This window comes from Sinocyclocheilus grahami, unplaced genomic scaffold (assembly GCF_001515645.1).
Source record: "Sinocyclocheilus grahami isolate Dianchi unplaced genomic scaffold, SAMN03320097.WGS_v1.1 scaffold86.1, whole genome shotgun sequence".
In the NCBI taxonomy this organism is placed as follows: Eukaryota; Metazoa; Chordata; class Actinopteri; order Cypriniformes; family Cyprinidae; genus Sinocyclocheilus; species Sinocyclocheilus grahami.
The window spans coordinates 2,308,802-2,327,786 of record NW_015505265.1 but is presented as its reverse complement, the minus strand read 5'-3'; the positions used below and the strand labels follow the sequence as shown (position 1 = coordinate 2,327,786).

Sequence of the window (18,985 nt, the reverse complement as noted above, 5' to 3'; positions counted from 1 at the left end):
ATCAGGGTCAAAATGGCCCTTTGAAACCATAGACTCAGCAGTGTAGCACATCTCCCTACAGCAGCTCGGGAATGTCTCTGTGGTAACGGGTCCACTTCTGATAGGTAGAGTGCAGGACTGTGGCCCTTTCTAAAAGCTGAGATCTCTTAGTGAGAGCTGGAAGGGTTTGAGGGTGTGAAATGCTAAGAAGATATATATTCTGGGAAGATTTGTCAAGAAATTGTTGTTTTTGAGAAATATTTAGTAATCAGTATATTCCTGATTTATTCCAGACTTCAAACTCACATGAATATATCTTGGATTGCTTCTGGACTGCTGTGGTTTCTCCTGACCTCCTCCTCATCACACAGTTGCCGTCACATTCTATCCCCTGCAGGAGCATCCAGAGGTTCTCATTTCAGCATCAGGGTCAAAATGGCCCTTTGAAACCATAGACTCAGCAGTGTAGCACATCTCCCTACAGCAGCTCGGGAATGTCTCCGTGGTAACGGGTCCACTTCTGATAGGTAGAGTGCAGGACTGTGGCCCTTTCTAAAAGCTGAGATCTCTTAGTGAGAGCTGGAAGGGTTTGAGGGTGTGAAATGCTAAGACACACACACACACACACACACACACACACACACACCAGAGAAGTTGGCTTCATGAGTTAATAATGCATGAGCATGAATAGATATAAACAGGAAATATGGCATGAATGTGACAAATGTGATTTCTGCTATCTTCAGGGTGCTATCATCTAGTACCCTGCCAAAAATGTTATTAAAAAAAAAAACAAGGAAATATTTTGTTCACATACACACTAGGGTATCTTTATGTATACATCTATGACAGTATGTGTGTGTGTGTGTGTGCTATTGAGGTTTGTAGGCACAGTTTTTCAGCATATATATATGCTATATTTTGCAGAGATGTATTTAACATAAGCTAATATTAAGGTGACACTTATTTTTCATAGTTCATTTTAGACATTCTACTAACTATAAATAACTTTTTCAAGAACATGTTAACTTATTCTACTAAACCCTAACTTTAACCTAATAGTCTACTGCCCTTATGAAAGTTAGTTGACATGTAGTTGCAAAGTTACTTATAGTTAGTAAAATGTCTAAAGTGGACTATCAAAATAAAGTGTGATGAATGTGAATGTAATTGATCTTTTACTATCTAGAATATCTTTTTCACAATCACATTACTACAAACTCTATGATCACATTTTTATGAATACTATTCTATAATATATGCCACATTAATAAAATAAAATAAAACAAAAATAATACTGAAATAAAGTTGTTCACAACTTCTAGTTCATACAGACTTGAAATAGATTAATATATATATATATATATATATATATATATATATATATATATATATATATATATATATATATATATATATATATATATGCAGTATATCTCTGTATTTTCATGAGTGGCTGTCACTTTTTAGACTTGCATCGGATCCATACATTTCCAACAGCATACATATGCATGCTATATTTTGCAGAGATGTATTTAACATAAGCTAATATTAAGGTGACACTTATTTTTCATAGTTCATTTTAGACATTCTACTAACTATAAATAACTTTTTCAAGAACATGTTAACTTATTCTACTAAACCCTAACTTTAACCTAATAGTCTACTGCCCTTATGAAAGTTAGTTGACATGTAGTTGCAAAGTTACTTATAGTTAGTAAAATGTCTAAAGTGGACTATCAAAATAAAGTGTGATGAATGTGAATGTAATTGATCTTTTACTATCTAGAATATCTTTTTCACAATCACATTACTACAAACTCTATGATCACATTTTTATGAATACTATTCTATAATATATGCCACATTAATAAAATAAAATAAAACAAAAATAATACTGAAATAAAGTTGTTCACAACTTCTAGTTCATACAGACTTGAAATAGATTAATGACAACTCTCAGAACAGTTTTAGCTTGTAAATGAAAATTACAATATTAATGTGTTTTATCTTGGCTACATCTGCTACACACACTACTGCTGCAGCAAATCAAGTATAGACATGTTACTGTCAATTGATACATAGACAGACTGCAGTGAGCATGTAAGATATGTTGCCACTGCATAAATACACATACATAAATCTGTCAGACAGGATAGGATCTAGACAGGTGGAACTGGGGGAGGTGGAAGGTTTCGGAGACTCTTAAAAACACACCTTACAAACCTAGTCCATACGATTTGTACACCATATTCCAAACCATCTAAAACCATATGATAACTTTAAGTGTTGAAGTATATAATTCCTAAATGTAAGCATTTAGGTTTGGAAAGACATTAGGGTGAAGAAATTAACAATAACAAACAGACATATAACAGAAATGTCACTTTAAATATTTTTAACAGGTTAAATAGACCAGTTTACTCAATTAAAACACATAAGCTTTAAAGTATCAAAGCAATCCTTTGGTAATATGCCCAGAACCTATGTAGTCCTATTGTCACTCCCAGTTATGGTGATTATACCAGTAATAAATGACACAGAAATAGGAAATAGTATCCCAGAATAGGTTATGTGTACATTTCAATAATGGTCATTGGAGTGATTTGGCGCTCTTTCCTGCTGTCAAAAAGCACTCAGGGCCAGCTAGGCTAAAGGCTACAGATTTGATTAGTGATACAGTGACCAGCTGCTGCAACACAATAGCCAAATCATTACTGCGGCTTTCAGTGGAATGAAGACAGAAAGGCTGGGGGAATTATAGTGCCAGGGATATGTCAACATATGTACAACCTAACCAGCTAGCATTAGCATGCTTGCAGCTTGGTTAAAGACCTGCATTTTATTTTAAATGATGGCCTTGTGTATTTTGGATGTGCAGTGTGCACTGAAAAATACCTGAACCATACAAAACCTCTTTGTAGAAGAAAGCCAAAGTGTTATCTTAGATTGTTAGGTTGATAAATTGCAAGTGTGTGTGCATTTGTGTGTACGCCCAATCAAATAGACTACTCGTGTGTGAAAATCAGAGCAGGTGGCAACGCAACAGGATGACGAGGTGACAGGACCATGTTGAATGCATGTGCATGTGTTTTTTTGTGAATCTGTGCTGTGCTGGTTTGCCGACACAGCTCATCACCTTCTATATTTCTCTCCAACACCTGTGGATTGCTGACATATTCTTCATTCTTTATATAGTACTTGCTGTGTTTACCAAGATGGATAAACTAAACTAGAATGATTGATTTATAAACTGGAATTCCACTGAGTTTAAATAGCAGCTTGGTATTGGATGAAATTTCAACTTTGTGTTTATTAATACTCAACAGACAAAATATTTACGATTTCATAAGGCACGATAGATAAAAATGGAACTAAAGTTCTGGCAGATATATTAGAAACTAAATAGTTTATGATCACGTTTTTAGCCATATGTTTGTCCTTGACATTTACCATATTTGAAAGGCATTTTCAATAACACAAGTGTTCTTTATTTACAAACAAACAGTTAGGGATGATTTGCTGACATGAAAATTATATTAAATATATCCACAATCTGCACTGGTTTATGATCATGTTTTAGCCATATGGTTGTCCTTGACATTGACCATATTTGAAAGGCATTTCATAATGATGTAAATATGAAAAATAACACAAGTGTTCTTTATTTACAAACAACATAGTGAGGGATGCTTTGCTGACATGACAATTATATTAAATATTTTCAAATACAAAAATCTGCCCTGGTTGTTTTAGAAGGTGTGACAGTCACACTGTTTTGCAATATGCCACAAAATATTGTCCAATCAGTGGTGAAAATACAAACCTGATAGCAAAGCAATGGACCTCACTGCTAAAAAGCCTGCAATCATATATTTATGTAATAATATTTTAAAATAATATGTCATATACAAATATAGTTTTCATATTAATATTACTGATGTTTGCAGATTTTATAACTATTAATGCTAATGCTAACCCACGACATGTGCATGTTTTGACGAGTTTTCTTCAGAAAACACAAATTAGCCTGTTACCAACCCCTTTCTTATGAAACACACATCTAAATAATGAAATAAATATTCATGAAATATCTAGGAAAAATTGGACAGACCAAGACATATAAGAAGGACATTTTTATTCACAAGAAAACAGTGTTATCCCAAGCTGCCATATAATACATTTATACAGAGGGTCAGAAAAGTCTTTACAAAACCAAAAAAGTTAGAAAATATGATTTGATATGAAACATGACGCAACATACATTGTCAGCTTTCATTCAAAAAAAGTTTCAGTTTGGTGTCAGTCAATTTCGATGTACTTAAAGTATAGTGAATGCCAGCATAATCATTACAAAATTCAAAGATGAAGAATAAAGTCTAGAAAAAAATACAAATCTCATGCAGCATCTTGAAAAAGGGCCTGAGAGTGTTTATAAAGGTAAATAAATCCAAGAAGGTTTTGAATTCCTTAACGTCAATGTCGAATGAGATCTAAAGTTCATTCACAGCCTTTGACAGACAAGTAACAGGAAAGTCATTCTGGCAGCTAGATGTTAAAACACTGAATCACTTTCACCAGCAAATTTCTGTGATGGCATCAGAGAAAAGCAGGTGGTCTTTTACAGCTGATATTAAACAACACATTGAGTGCTGAAAAACACTGTTTATACAGTATGTCCTATAAAGGCTAGCCTGTGAGACGGTCATTTGTGCTAAATGCTTCCTGTTGCATTTTCTGAGGTTGTTTGATTAAGACCATGATTGCATGGATGCATAGGACTAAGGCTTGGATAGACATCCACAGTGGAGTTAAAAAAACCTGCAATGCATCATGGACTGGACCGTAATACTATTTGGGGTACATGGACTGTCAAGATTTTAATGACAGAATCAATGTTCCCTTAGTCTATAAAAATTGTGTATTAATAGTATCAAATATGCCATTGAGCAAGCCACAGTGTTTAAAATCTTATCAGATATTTGTATGGTTACCCACTTGCTGGGATCCATCATTAATCTAGACTTTGTGTCCTCCAGCTCTTCTTTCAGAGTCTCATGCTTGGCTTTAAGATCTCTGATTTGCTGCTGCCGTTTCTCAATAACCTTTAATTTAGTGTTAAAATACATCAGGCCCTGTGGACAGAAGATTGACATAATTTTTAAAATGACAGTTTCATAGACAAACTAATTTTGGGCTTATCTGGATTGACTAGAAGAAAAAAAAAAGTGGTACAATGCTGGTTCCTTAAAATTACTTACCGACTGTGACATTTTCTGCACAAAGGAAGAATGTGTTACAGGACTATAATAATACTGTGATATTTTCCAGGCATTGTATGGAAGAATAAAAAGCTTCCTTGTGTTACAGTGTGGTTCATTTGTGCAATCGAGCTACATCCATGCCAGTTAATCAACATACTTTCTCAACATCCTGAACTGACTGTTGAAATAAAGAGGAAAATAATGTCTATACTAAGAAGTGGGGATACACAACATACAGTTGCAATCAAAACTATGCAACCCCCTTCACCTGCAAGACATTTTGTTCTCAAGAAAAAAAATATATAAAAGTAATTCAACAAAGGTATCAGTAAACTCTTGGAGAGAGTTTATGAATAAATATTTGAGAGATTTTGAGAATGCAAAGTTGCCTCTAAACATTCATGTTCAAAATTATTCAACCCCCAAGAGTCAAATTTGGTGCAGGGTCTTTTATTCTTTATAACCTCCAATAAATGCAACCTATAAGTGCTTAGAAGCTTCTGTCACCTCTCTCCTGCAATCTTGTCCCATTCCTCACCCAGAAAAGCTTTCAGATCACTGATAATCTTTGGTTTTAATGTAGCCATTGCTTTCTTCAAATTCTTAAGGCTTAATTGGTTTAATACAATTTCCCACCATACAAATAAGTGACTTAAAAACAGCAATGTTGAATTTGGAATGAATAATTATTATATAAATATGATATAGCTGTGTTATTAAAAAATTCTACAATTATTCAATTTTATACAACAGTTCGTTCTGGTTCTCAAATCTGATTGGTTGAGAACCGTGAGATATTGTACTGGTATCGCTACAGGAACGCCAAAATTCACAATTTTGTATCACTCCGCTTGTTCTAGCCGGGTCTATGTTTTTTTTAATTATTCACTGAGCTAATCGTAGAGTACGTTAGTTAATATAAGAAGAAACAAACATGGCATTTTTTATGAATATTTCATTTGATATTAACTACGTTAGCTCAACAGATGATGAAGATGCAGGGGAATCACTACCAGGCCAAACAGCAAGAAGTGCAGCCATTACACCTGCAGATTTGGACAATTTAGAAAAAACACGACATGAAAATAACACGGTGCGGCAAACAGTGTGGGCTGTGAACTGGTTTAAATCATGGTTATCCGAAAAACAGCTCAATATCGACCTCAAACACATCGAGAAATCACAAATGAGCTCTGTTTTGCACAATTTCCATTAGGACCAGTAAAGGAGAACTGTATGGTATCAGCAGTTACTTGATTCTTCGATCGGTGCTGAATCGCCGCATTAATGAACCTCATCTTAGCCGTGCATGAAATTTAATGCAGGACCCTGAGTTTACTTCCGCCAACAATGTTTTTAAAGGAGTTGTCAAACAGATCCGACGATTTGGTACAGACAGAACATCACACTACCCTCCGATTTCATCTGAAGACCAGCAAATACTGAAGCGATCTGCTGACCCTGGCAACCCGAAAGGTTTATTAAACAAAGTGAGGTATGACATTCAGTTACACTTTGCACGAAGAGGGAAGGAGGGCAAAAGAGCTCGTTTGAACTAAAGAGAGACGAAAATGGTACAAAATATTTCACATTGACATGTGAAATGAGGAAACGAAAAACCACAAAAACCCACTGGAGGTCGACAGGGAAATCGGAGGGGCGCTATGTTTGAAGAGCCCGGTAACCCCATGTGCCAAGTTTCTTCGCTAGAGAAATATCTCCGCAAACTCCCACCTGATGCAAAAGCACTCTATCTGCACCCTAAGAGGAGATTTGAAGCTAACGACAAGATATGGTATAGCACTGTTCCTTTGGGCATTAATCAGCTGTCACAAATGCTCCCGAGAATGTGCAAAGAAGCTGGGACGCGATCGTCCTACACGAACCACAGCATCAGGGCCACTGCAATCCAAAAATTGTCCGATGCAGGGCTCCAAGCGAGAGAAATCATAGCCGTCAGCGGACACAGGTATGTTTCTGATTTGTTTAACCCATACAGTGGAAATGAAATGATGCAAAATACGCGTTCTAATTAAAAAAAATGTAGGTCAGAAAGCTCACTGAAATCCTACTGGAGACCATCACTAAACAACAGAAAACGCTGGAGTGCAGTACTAGCATCAGATCAAACGGAAACCATACCAGAAAAACAACAAAGACTTTATCTCCGAATAACTATTTAGCAGGATGTAGCCTACGATATAGGCCTACGGCAACGTACAAATAAATGTAAACAGTGGTTCCGAGAACCATCACTCGCTGTAAATCAGAAATGTAATAGATTTTGAGCAAATTGTAATTGTATAATGAAAAACAAAAATACATAAATAATATATTTTATGATATGCTTATGACATTTTTTTTGTAAAATAAAATAAACCTGACTGAGATAATAAAAAAAAAAACTTGGAAATAAAAAATATATAAATATATTTTATGTTATGAAATGCTGATTACTTTTTTGAGTGGAAAATATCAGTTGTTTAACTTATTAACTAGCCTTTTTGTATAAATGTTAATGTTTTGTATAAATGTTAATGTAAGATGCTGGAAATGTATTTGTTGTAATTGCACGCAATGGTTTGACTAAACTAATAGAAATGTTTGTCAAGTCAGACCTATAAATCTGAAATTAAAAACGCATGCACATTAATCAGTCTAGCATCGCGGTCTCTCTCTCTCTCTCTCGCTCTCATTCGGATGCACGTCTTGCCGCATTGTTTCTCTCTTATAACCTTACTATTTCTCACTAATAACCTAACTGAAGCAGCACATGCCCTTGATACGAATTCTAAAAGTGAAGTACAGTGTCTCTGAAGGGAGGGGATCATGCTCTGCTTCAGTATGTCACAATACATGTTGGAATTCATGGTTCCCTCAATGAACTGTGGCTTCCCAGTGCCGGCAGCACTTATGCAGCCCCAGACCATAACACTCCCACCACCATGCTTGACTGTAAGCAAGACACAATTGTCTTTGCACTCCTTATCTGGTTGCCGCCACACACACTTGACACCATCTGAACCAAATAAGTTTATCTTGGTCTCATCAGACCACAGGACATGGTTCCAGTAATCCATGTCCTTAGTCTGCTTGTCTTCAGCAAACTGTTTGCGGGCTTTCTTGTGCATCATCTTTAGAAGAGGCTTCCTTCTGGGACGACAGCCATGCAGACCAATTTGATGCAGTGTGTGGCGTATGGTCCGAGCACTGACAGGCTGACCCCCCACCCCTTCAACCTCTGCAGCAATGCTGGCAGCACTCATACATCTATTTCCCAAACACAACCTCTGGATATGACGCTGAGCACATGCACTCAACTTCTTTGGTCGACCATGGCGAGGCCTGTTCTGAGTGGAACCTGTCCTGTTAAACCACTGTATGGTCTTGGCCACCGTGCTGCAGCTCAGTTTCAGAGTCTTGGCAATCTTCTTATAGCCTACGCCATCTTTATCTAGAGCAACAATTCTCTTTTTCAGATCCTCAGAGAGTTCTTTGCCATGAGGTGCCATGTTGAACTTCCAGTGACCAGTATGAGAGAGTGAGAGTGATAACACCACATTTAACACACCTGCTCCCCATTCACGCCTGAGACCTTGTAACACTAATGAGTCACATGACACCGGGGAGAGAAAATGGCTAATTGGGCCAATTTGGAAATTTTCACTTAGGGGTGTACTCCCTTTATACAAGCTGTACACTCACTACTTTACATTGTAGCAAAGTGTCATTTCTTCAGTGTTGTCACATGAAAAGATATAATAAAATATTTACAAAAATTTGAGGGAAAACTTCTGTGAGATACTGTATGTTTAACTGTCAACTTGAGATTTGAATCCGTGGCAGAAGGAAGTAGTTCCGGCACTCGGCCTACGGCCTCGTGCCTCTGGCCTAATCCCAACCTTGCTGATATAGAGCCGGTATCGCTCTCGTACTTGAGTGATATTGCTCATATATATTAACACGATCACTTTTAATATACCAGTAAACTGTTATAAATGATTTATAAAATCCTGGAGCTTTAGAAAAGCTACAGTCTCTGGGGGGTTGAATAATTTTGATTGAAATAACTGTATATGCACTCCTATTATTCAATAATACTATAATATCCCTATGCCTGGATAAATACTCCTGTGCATGCTATAATGCTTTAGCATAACGCTATAGAAGACACATGCTTCGAGGTAAATCTTGTCCAATGCAATACCAATTGGTCTTAAAAACACTGACAGACAAATTGAAGATTACCTTTTTATAATTTATGTGAGAACATTACCCTGCTGATTTACTGAGAGAAAATATAACATTCTTTTAACTGCATCATTTTACTTCAACAGTTTTACACCCTTTCTTGCTTGCTGTTATGCTTGCTTGCTCCTGCCCAAACCAATTAATTCCAGAGAGTTAATTGTTTTTCATCACTCTAGTATTTCAAATGTAACCATTTTTCCTTTTCAAAAGAAACAACTGTTTTTCTTGTTCCCTATTACTGGCAGGTTAATGTCCTATGCTGTACATTATCTTAATATTTTTAAATAAGAAGCAAAGCGCCAAAACCTTCACTCTGTGTCCAGAGTTTGAATATAATACATGAAGCATATTTCTGAGCTAATAATATTGCTCTTTACATACGAAAATCTATCTCAACCTAGATCAAAGGAAATCTTTGGGAAGGTAGTTATGGACAAAATTGGTCTCTGACATCTCAGCTATGCACAGTGTAAACATAGTTATAGATAGTTATTCATCTATGTATTATTCTTGGTTAAATGACCATGGTGTTGGTGTGCTTGACTTGCCAGCAAGCTCACCAGACCTGAACCCCATAGAGAATCTATGGGGTATTGTCAAGAGGAAAATGAGAAACAAGGGACCAAAAAATGCAGATGAGCTGAAGGCCACTGTCAAAGAAACCTGGGCTTCCATACCACCTCAGCAGTGCCACAAACTGATCACCTCCATGCCACGCCGAATTGAGGCAGTAATTAAAGCAAAAGGAGCCCCTACCAGGTATTGAGTACATGTACAGTAAATGATCATACTTTCCAGAAGGCCAACAATTCACTAAAAATGATTTTTTTATTGGTCTTATGAAAGTATTCTAATTTGTTGAGATAGTGAATTGGTGGGTTTTTGTTAAATGTGAGCCAAAGTTAAAAGAACCAAAGACTTAAACTACTTCAGTCTGTGGGCACTGAATTTATTTAATACACGAGTTTCACAATTTGAGTTGAATTACTGAAATAAATTAACTTTTCCACGACATTCTAATTTATTGAGATGCACCTGTATATGACATGTTTTACATTCCCATGAGAATGGACTAAGGTTAAATATGACCAAAAGTTCAGTGCATTCAGTTTCCAAAAAAGTTTCCAAAAAAAAACACCCAGATAACCTATTCTAACCTCATCTGTCTTTTCTTGTCTTCGCCGCTGAAGCCTCTCCACGTCATCAATTTCATACACTTTGATCTCAAAAGGCTCTTTCAGTGGTCCGGACATAGGGGGAAGGTCCACCCACTGACCCGTGGTCCCAGACTTCCCCAGGGAGGAGGTGTCCGGTAAGGGAACTGGGATGAGACGCCTCCTCTGGAGGCCTGCTACATGGAGAGACAAAGGAAATATGTGAGATAGAAAAGTAATTAGGGCAGAGAAACATTGCATGGATTGGTAAAGAAATAGCAAGCAAGCAAAAATATATTGAGGAATAGGAAAATTCTAAGCTGTGCTAGTTATTTGTATGTGTATGAGGATGTAGACTGGATGGAGATTCATATCAAAATCTCCTGACTAAATTGCATGTGATGTGCAGATGCATGTTATAAGCATTACCTGTGATGTATTCATCTCAAATAGGCATATATTATTTATACAATAAAATTAATAAAATTTCACCTGTTTCATAGTATTTTTGTCTAGAGTAGTTCTCAGGAAAAAAAGCTGTTCCTTGTGGGCTTCAGTGTTTGCATGGTTCATGCTTGAGGGCCATTAAAAAAAACTATGAAAGCAATATGACTATCAAAAACTTCAGGTCTTCATATACAACAAGAGATGCTACTCACCATTTGACCTCTTCTTGGGTGCTTTGGAGCTTCTTGTGCGACCAGAGGAGGACATCCCACTCTCACTCATGGAGTCATGGGCTGAAGAAGCACTACCAGTAGCTTCACTATCACGGATCATGCTCTCATATCCACTGCTCCCTCCACTGTGGTAGAAGAGTGCAGTTCGTCCCATGGCAGGAGGCAACTCTCCACTTAAGACACTACTGTTATCACTTCCGTGGCCACTGCTGTAGCGTTGAGGTCTTCTGGGGGCTGTGATCTTACTATATGGGGATGGGAGAATGGGGATTGGGGTATGCTGGTCATCATTGAGGTTCACTCCACTGTCATTGCCACTGTCAGAGTCACCTGAGCCCTTTGTATGTTTCCCAGAAGGATTGGCCAATGCCAACTCACTGACGCGACTGTTTGCTGCCCGCATTGCTTGCTTGGTACCCATTATTGTTCCTCTTGTGGATTTACCATTGCCTCCTACTGTTGCTCGAGGTAATGCAGTCTTTCCTGAAGGTGGAAGGTTGGCATTCCTTGTTGCAGGTGCCACAAGAGATTTAATGGATGAGCTCAGGGCTTTGGAGTTGCTTGCAGATAATGTACGAGCTTTATTTGCATTAACAGGTATTTGTCTTGCGTTAAGGCTGCCTTTGACAATCCCACTTTTTACAGTGGTTACTGGGTTTATACAAGAAGGTGGAGAGGTAGCAATTGGGGAATAGGTGGCAACAGGTGATCCAAACCTACCGACAGACTTGCTTGACTTGCTGTTGAGACTAGCACCACTGTTTTCTCGACTAAGAGCAGGTTTCGACCCCAAAGATGACAAACTGTCACATCTGTCTAGAGATATCTGGCTCCCATAAAGCTGTCCTGTATCACATCTAGCTCCTCTAGCTTTGAGACTAGAGGTTGCTTTTATCAAACTATGCTCTGATTTTAAGTTAGATGTTCTTAAACTATTTGAATCTCCTCTAGAGCTAAGATCAATATCATCCTCTAAACCTATAGCCCTTGGTGCTAAAGACTTTCCTGCATCATAAGCAGACTTTAAGGCACTTGAGGGAAACAGGATTCGATTCTTTTGATCCAAACTAGATTTGCGAACTGGAGGAGGAGGTGGTGATACATTGCCAGGTTTTGACATAATCTCCTCCTGCTTGCTTGACTTTCCACTTTTTCCTAAAGAGGAGAACTTTAAACTTCCTCCTGAGGTACCAATATCTTGAGCAAGCTTGACATCAATGGATGAATGTATGACTGGAACTGTCCCAAGTGTTGTTGCGCCTCGTCTGAGCTGTGGCATCTTGCTTGGGGACTCCATCTTCCTGTTGTTGCTGGATTTTTCACATCCGTCCACCACCCTTTGGAATGGGTTTGACCCTAGTGTTTTGGGCAATCGAGGTCCACTGTTGCTGCTTGTGCCTGCTTTTCTTGCAGGAATTCCACTCATTCCATGTTTAACCAGTCTGGACGAACCTGAATTAAAGGTTATAGAAGACTCCAATGAGCTATCTACTTGGTGCCATGGATCTTGTATGTAGTCTTGCCTTGGTGGCTCACGTCTCCAGTTGGTACTGGAGCTGCTTCCACTGATACTGCTACTCTGGGCTGTGGATGAGGTAGGTTTTAATTTCCTGGAAAGACTACACTGGACAACTTGAGAATCTTGAAAAGACTTGGGATCAGATAAATTAATGGTATTTGCCTTTGCCAGTTTTGGTAAACTTTCGGCAGACTGTTGTGGGGCCTCTGGAGAGGATGGGCACTTGCTAAGAGAGAGTTTGCCTGATATAGCACTGTCACTGTCCAAATCTGAGAAGCTACAGCCACTATCATTCAAAGAGTTTTTAGGTTCCTTTTGATGGCTGCTTTGGAACATCCTAAGAGAATCAAGGTAGAAGCAGCTGTCTGGGCCGGTAGGAGTACCTTGAGGGAGAAAGACATCTACTGTTTGGGCACCTTCACTCTCCAGACTACAGACACTTACTTCACTAAGCCATGAAGTGATAGAAGAACCACGGCTGCCAAGTGAAGTACATGCTTTCTCCTGTAATGGTGCCACCATTTTAATGTTTGCCTCTGAGTTACCAACATTACATGTATAGGCATCAAATTCATCATTGATACTGCTAATGATGCTTACTGGTCGTGATCCCGAGGCAAGGGCCTGTAGTGAGCAATCACTATTGAAACTTACAATACTGGAGGGCCTTCCATTGTCCACAATATTGTCAATTGATAACTCTTCCACAAGAGTGAATACAAGCTCATCCTCACCATTTAGCTCCACTGGCTGTTTAAGGGTTACAGTTGTCCTTAATATGTCCTTCTCCATGCACCTTTCCCTAAGATTGGACCTCATTTCCCCTGAAGTTCTGGAATTAAAGTGATGGAGTTTTACCGGTGAGTTCTCATTTGAATCACCTCTTTTTTGATGACTCATCCCAATTGGTGGCATCCTTGTGGCAGACTTTTCTTCACTTTCACTACTACTGACCCTGACATAATCTTTTTGTTGTGGTGGTGGGGGAGCAGGCTTGGGTAACTTTTTACTGAAAAAAACCTTTTCCCTAACCACAGGCTCTGAGTTTTGGGATACTGTTGGTTTAATTTGTTTTCCTGGAGTGCATAGGAGCGTTCCATTTTCTGACATTTGCACCTTTTCACCATCTGCACTTGTCCTACTCTCAGACATGTCTCTGAGATCTTTGTCCGATATGGCACTTTGCAACTTAGAATGTTCTAATTTGGATTTGTGTTTTGGACTGCCAGGCAGTTTACTGGCTACAGTAATGGACTTTTTGGATATGCTGTCCTGTGTTGATAAGAGAGCTTTGGTAGGAGTCTTGGGAGAAACTGAAATGCTGCCAGAGCCTTCATTCAACTTGGTTGCATGACGGTCCATTTTAGGGCTTGCAGAATTTCCTCCAGATTCTCCAACAAAGTCTGTAGGCTCCTCACTACCATCGATACATTCTAATCGCTCCTGAAGCTCAGCAAAGGTGTTACATTTGAAGTGATCACAGTCAACTGGCCCTTCTTTCCCTCGTTGCTTACGGTTAAGAGAGGGGATGATTGGAACAAAGGCTGGGGGTCCTTCATTGTCGCTGAGCTCTCGATCAGAGATGGCAGCACCACCAGGGCCAACATAAATTACAGTGTCACATGATTGCTCACTACTTGAAGAGTAGTCAGGATCACTGAGGAATGATGGTAGATCTGGGTCAAGGGCCACAGTGCGAGGATGGAAGGGCCGCAAATGTGGTGGTCGACGAATCCTTCCTTCATCACAGGAACTCTCTCCTCCAGAGGAACTGGATGCATACTTGACAAAGACAAAGTATCATTTAAAAAAAAAAAAAAACTCTGTAAATAGTTGTAACCATGTCAATAAAGTATGAACACAAGGGCAATACATCAAGCGACTTTTTTATTTATTTATTTTAAAGTTTACTATTTTTTTATCATAACACTTATGATACTCAGTTACAATCTCATTATAATTGTTGATGTTAATATGCATTAAACATATTTATATGTTGTTATTCATAGACAGTTGATTTTATTTGGTCTAAAACTGGATTTTAATTGGATTAAAATCAGCACTGATCATCCAAATACAATATACAATTATTATAAGAATTCCTAAATTGTAGTCGGTTAAAAATGTACCTTTGATTTCTTTTTCCTCATACGATGGATTCGGGAGGCCAGCTGAATGGTGGTAAGAGACTCTGCATAATTGGCAGGGGAGTCAGAGATGTGGGCAATCATGGTTGTCCTACAGTTGATGTTCCCCAAGGAATCTCGCAGTAACATGGTGAGCTTGCTATCCCTGGAAAAATACATTTTCATTGTCAGCTTAAACACAGGTTGATAGATTGTCAGCAGAAAGTCAGCTGTTTACTCAAGTACTGAGGAAGCCTGGCCATTAACTGTTCTCTAAAAGTGCAGAACAGTCAAAAGGTTCACTATACAGTCCTACCATGATATTAATCACAAAAAGCTACAAATATGTCTATACTGCAATTCTGCCAAATGTGAATAGGTTTTAGAACGGTGAGAAATAAGGCATATGCAACCCCAACAAGACAGTTTTTTTTTTTACATTTTTAAAAAGAGGTGCATGTTCTATGATTTCAGTAAAATACAGATAATCAACAGTGCATTAGTCAAACAATAAACCTGTCAACACAAAGATCACAGGTTCAAGCTTGTTGCTCACATCGTTCATTATGCGCTCAAATACTTCAATATTACATCCTCTATAAAAACACATAAGACCTCAGGAAGACATTCAGAATTATCATGTAATTCTATTTATGCTAGTAATGCAATCTTTATATCAAAGATGCAAGAACCATATCTACACATTTGAAGCAACATAACCCATTTTGATTTCCTATTATTTTGTGGCAAAAATTAACATTATCTTACCTGTATGGAACATGTTTAGCTCCATTGGCCAAAGCCAGTATCACATTTCCTAACGCAGTCAGAGACAGACACAGACCTCCTCCTGCGTCCCTGCTCTTACAAAGCACCTTCTCACAGCTTCCCAAGTCAATCAGATGCAATCTGCTCCTACCACCAGACACTGATGGAGGGAAAAAAAGAGAAAATGAGAGGTGATCCCTGGTGTCCCACACTACTGTCCTTCCACAAATAAAAATTAATTTCAGGTAAATTTGCATCAGCTCTGCATTGATCTAGCAATTCCCCTTCATTAACATTCATTCTATATGTTAATTATAACAAAATCATGGAAACGATAATAGCGTTTATGCATATTTAGAGAGATAAAAGCCAATAAGCAAAAACAAATAGAAGAGTAACAATTAGTGACAATTAGTTCATTCCCAAAGCTCGTCGCAAATAAAACTACTTACATTATGAAGTTTAATTCCAAAGTATTATGGTTGTAGACAAAGCAAACTTGACCGAACAAAATAAATGAGCACAGCACAGATGTTTACTTGAGAGGACAATATCTCATTCTGTACAGATAATTCCAGCCTAACCATCCTTGTAATAGAAGATACAAATACACTGTCAACCCCACTCATTACCGATATCACTGAAAGTTTGAGACGCTGCCAGTGCGGTTATACCACGCTGACGACACTCCCACACTGAGGTAATGTCGGGCAGAGTAAGGAGTGGCAAATAACAAATATATTAATAAACATCCCCAGAGAAGACCTGCGGCTGACAAGACCGTGTGTGATTTATTCAGGAGTAAGTTACCCAGCCCGTTATGATTCAAAGACAGAACAAGCTGGCCTAGATAAACACCTATGATCATACTATGCTCTAAATATATAGACAAGTGGGTCTCTGTGATCTACTCATCTTTGCCCTGTGAATATAACAGACCGTTGATAGAAACTAAAGGTTAATTGTGTGTTAATGTGGATGCTGTACTGACGTGGAACTGTTTCAATGATTATATCCTCAGCTATGACTAGCAAGGACAATGAATATCTGAATAGCAATGAATAGCAAATATGTCTGCCATTTGCAGTTTTTCTTTTTTTTTCTAAAAGTGGGTTAAAATCAGCAGGCTTGATGAAGCCATTTAAAGAAGCTTCCATGGTAATTTCACTGTTGTGGGATGGTGTCCAACACTGTATTTACCTATGCAAATTTGCAGCACGATGGCACAGTGACAGGTACCTCTATACTATGATTAGAGCTGTTAGCTGCTCATGAATTATTACTATCTGTTAAAATTCCTATTAAAGTTTAATGAAGTGGTCAAAGCAGACATGATTGATTTCCCTCCTACCATGATGGAGTGAGAGGCAAATTGAAGGGATTCTGGTAGCTCTCTGATTTGGCCTGTAATATCACAGCTATTACATTAATAAGCTTGAGATGTATTTTCCCTTTCACTGGGAAAATGAGGAGGAGGAGAAGGAATTAGACTAGACTGGGTATAATCGATTTAGCACACGCAGAGCCTTCAACAACGTAGCAGTATCATTTCGCACAGTGCAAACACAAGACTTACTTCCACCCTTGCTGCTCTTCTCCATGCGGTACTGGTAGATGTGTAAGGTGAACAGCATGTGGGAGTTGCGGCGGTCTTCCTCATCTGCGTCTGGCCGGTTGGTGCTACGTGCTGCGATGGCGGCATCAAGAAACAGGGCGGCCTTCTCTGCAGTGGGAGCCCTTAATTCGCTCTGGTTCTGGAGCTACAACATGGAGAGGATTGTTAGGTTCAAGTTATATATGGTTATATATGGTTTTTAAGTTATATATGGTGACAAAATGTTATTTTTGGCAATTCTAGTAATCTTGAGAATTTTTCTGTAAAATACTGTTAATTTTATTTTATTTCATTTTTTGGGAAATAAAAACTATGAATTATCATATCATTTGAAATGAAATATTACAGTAAAAAAACACAGATGTTATTCAAGAGAATCTTCAAGTGTCAACTCCAAACTGTACTATTTTTTATACCATACTGTCATATGGCTTATCCCTAGTTGGAGTTGATGACGAAGGAGATCAAGATAACTGAGCCTCTTTACACAGTTCTAGACAATTAAATCGAGTCTCTGTGGCAATCAGAGAAACAAATACACCCATAGAGGGAAAGGAATTAATAATGAGAGTGAGTGGTGGATAAAGAGGGCAAGATGGCAGCATCTCTGCTCATGCAAAAAGCCTGATGGAACAAAGGGAATGAAACATCCACTGGCCATATTTATGGTCTTCTTCAAGTAAACAAGCAATTAGGCTGAATGGAATGGATCTTAGTTCCCTGCATATTTTTCCTTGATATTTCTGATACACTTACTGACTCAATCAGTTGTATTTTTAAAAAAGCAGCCATCAAAAGCATATTCCTTTAGAACAATAGTGGCCACTTTCCTGCAGTGTTCGCCAACCGCCCGTGGCCAACAAGCCACTCTAAAAGTAAAGTGAGGAGAGAATGCTGTTCAAACCCACTCCCCAGATTTGAACTTCACAGGCCTCTAGGCAGTCTTTGATGTGCTGCTTCATATGGAACCCCAAAAAAACAACATCTGATGCCAACACCTGGCAGCGCTTTTAACTACCCTCTACCTACCCCCTTCTGATATTTACCCCCTTCCAATAGAAGGTAAGGGGGAGGGTGAAACAGCGCAGCAGCTCACCCAGATGGATCCTGATGGTGCACTGAGTAAAAAGAACCACCACTACATCTGGCCTTTAATTTGAGATTTAGTGACTAAGCTCAGCTAAAAGTATTCTGTAATAACTTCTACTGTTAAGTGAGGGGTAGCTAAACTCTATGAAATCTACTTAACTGATAGAACAAATATGATACAATGATCAACAGAGACGTGACCTAGGCATTTCTAGATAGTGAATTTTGATCCCATTCCCCCTTCTCTCTCTGACTATCTACTGTCTTACAATAGAAATATATTAAACATTAATTTATTGTATCCTTGCTTAATATGACCCCAAACTAGAATATTGAATATATTTTGTGTTTTATATTTTTATATATGTTGTAAAAATAACAAAATTATATAATATAAAATATATCTTTACATTGTAAAATGTTATAATTTATTTTTAATTTATTATTTTAATATTATACTTTTTTACATTTTACAATACAAACAATATAAAACACAAAATATACACACTACATTTATTGATTGATTGATTTATAGAAATT

The 18,985-nt window shown here is 38.0% G+C and overlaps 1 protein-coding gene across 1 annotated transcript in view; it reads right to left on the bottom strand.

Annotated features, from left to right (window-relative positions):
* Window positions 1-457: 457 nt before the first annotated feature.
* Window positions 458-18,985, bottom strand: part of LOC107586892 (kinesin-like protein KIF26A) — a 115,806-nt gene continuing 97,278 nt past the window's right edge. Inside the window, exons 9-15 of the mRNA XM_016274439.1 lie at window positions 17,318-17,501; window positions 15,742-15,901; window positions 14,977-15,139; window positions 11,308-14,629; window positions 10,652-10,842; window positions 4,974-5,114; window positions 458-547 (exon numbers count right to left, since the gene is read on the bottom strand). Of these exons, the coding sequence (XP_016129925.1) occupies window positions 458-547; window positions 4,974-5,114; window positions 10,652-10,842; window positions 11,308-14,629; window positions 14,977-15,139; window positions 15,742-15,901; window positions 17,318-17,501 (4,251 nt within the window). The remainder of the gene's footprint in view (window positions 548-4,973; window positions 5,115-10,651; window positions 10,843-11,307; window positions 14,630-14,976; window positions 15,140-15,741; window positions 15,902-17,317; window positions 17,502-18,985) is intronic.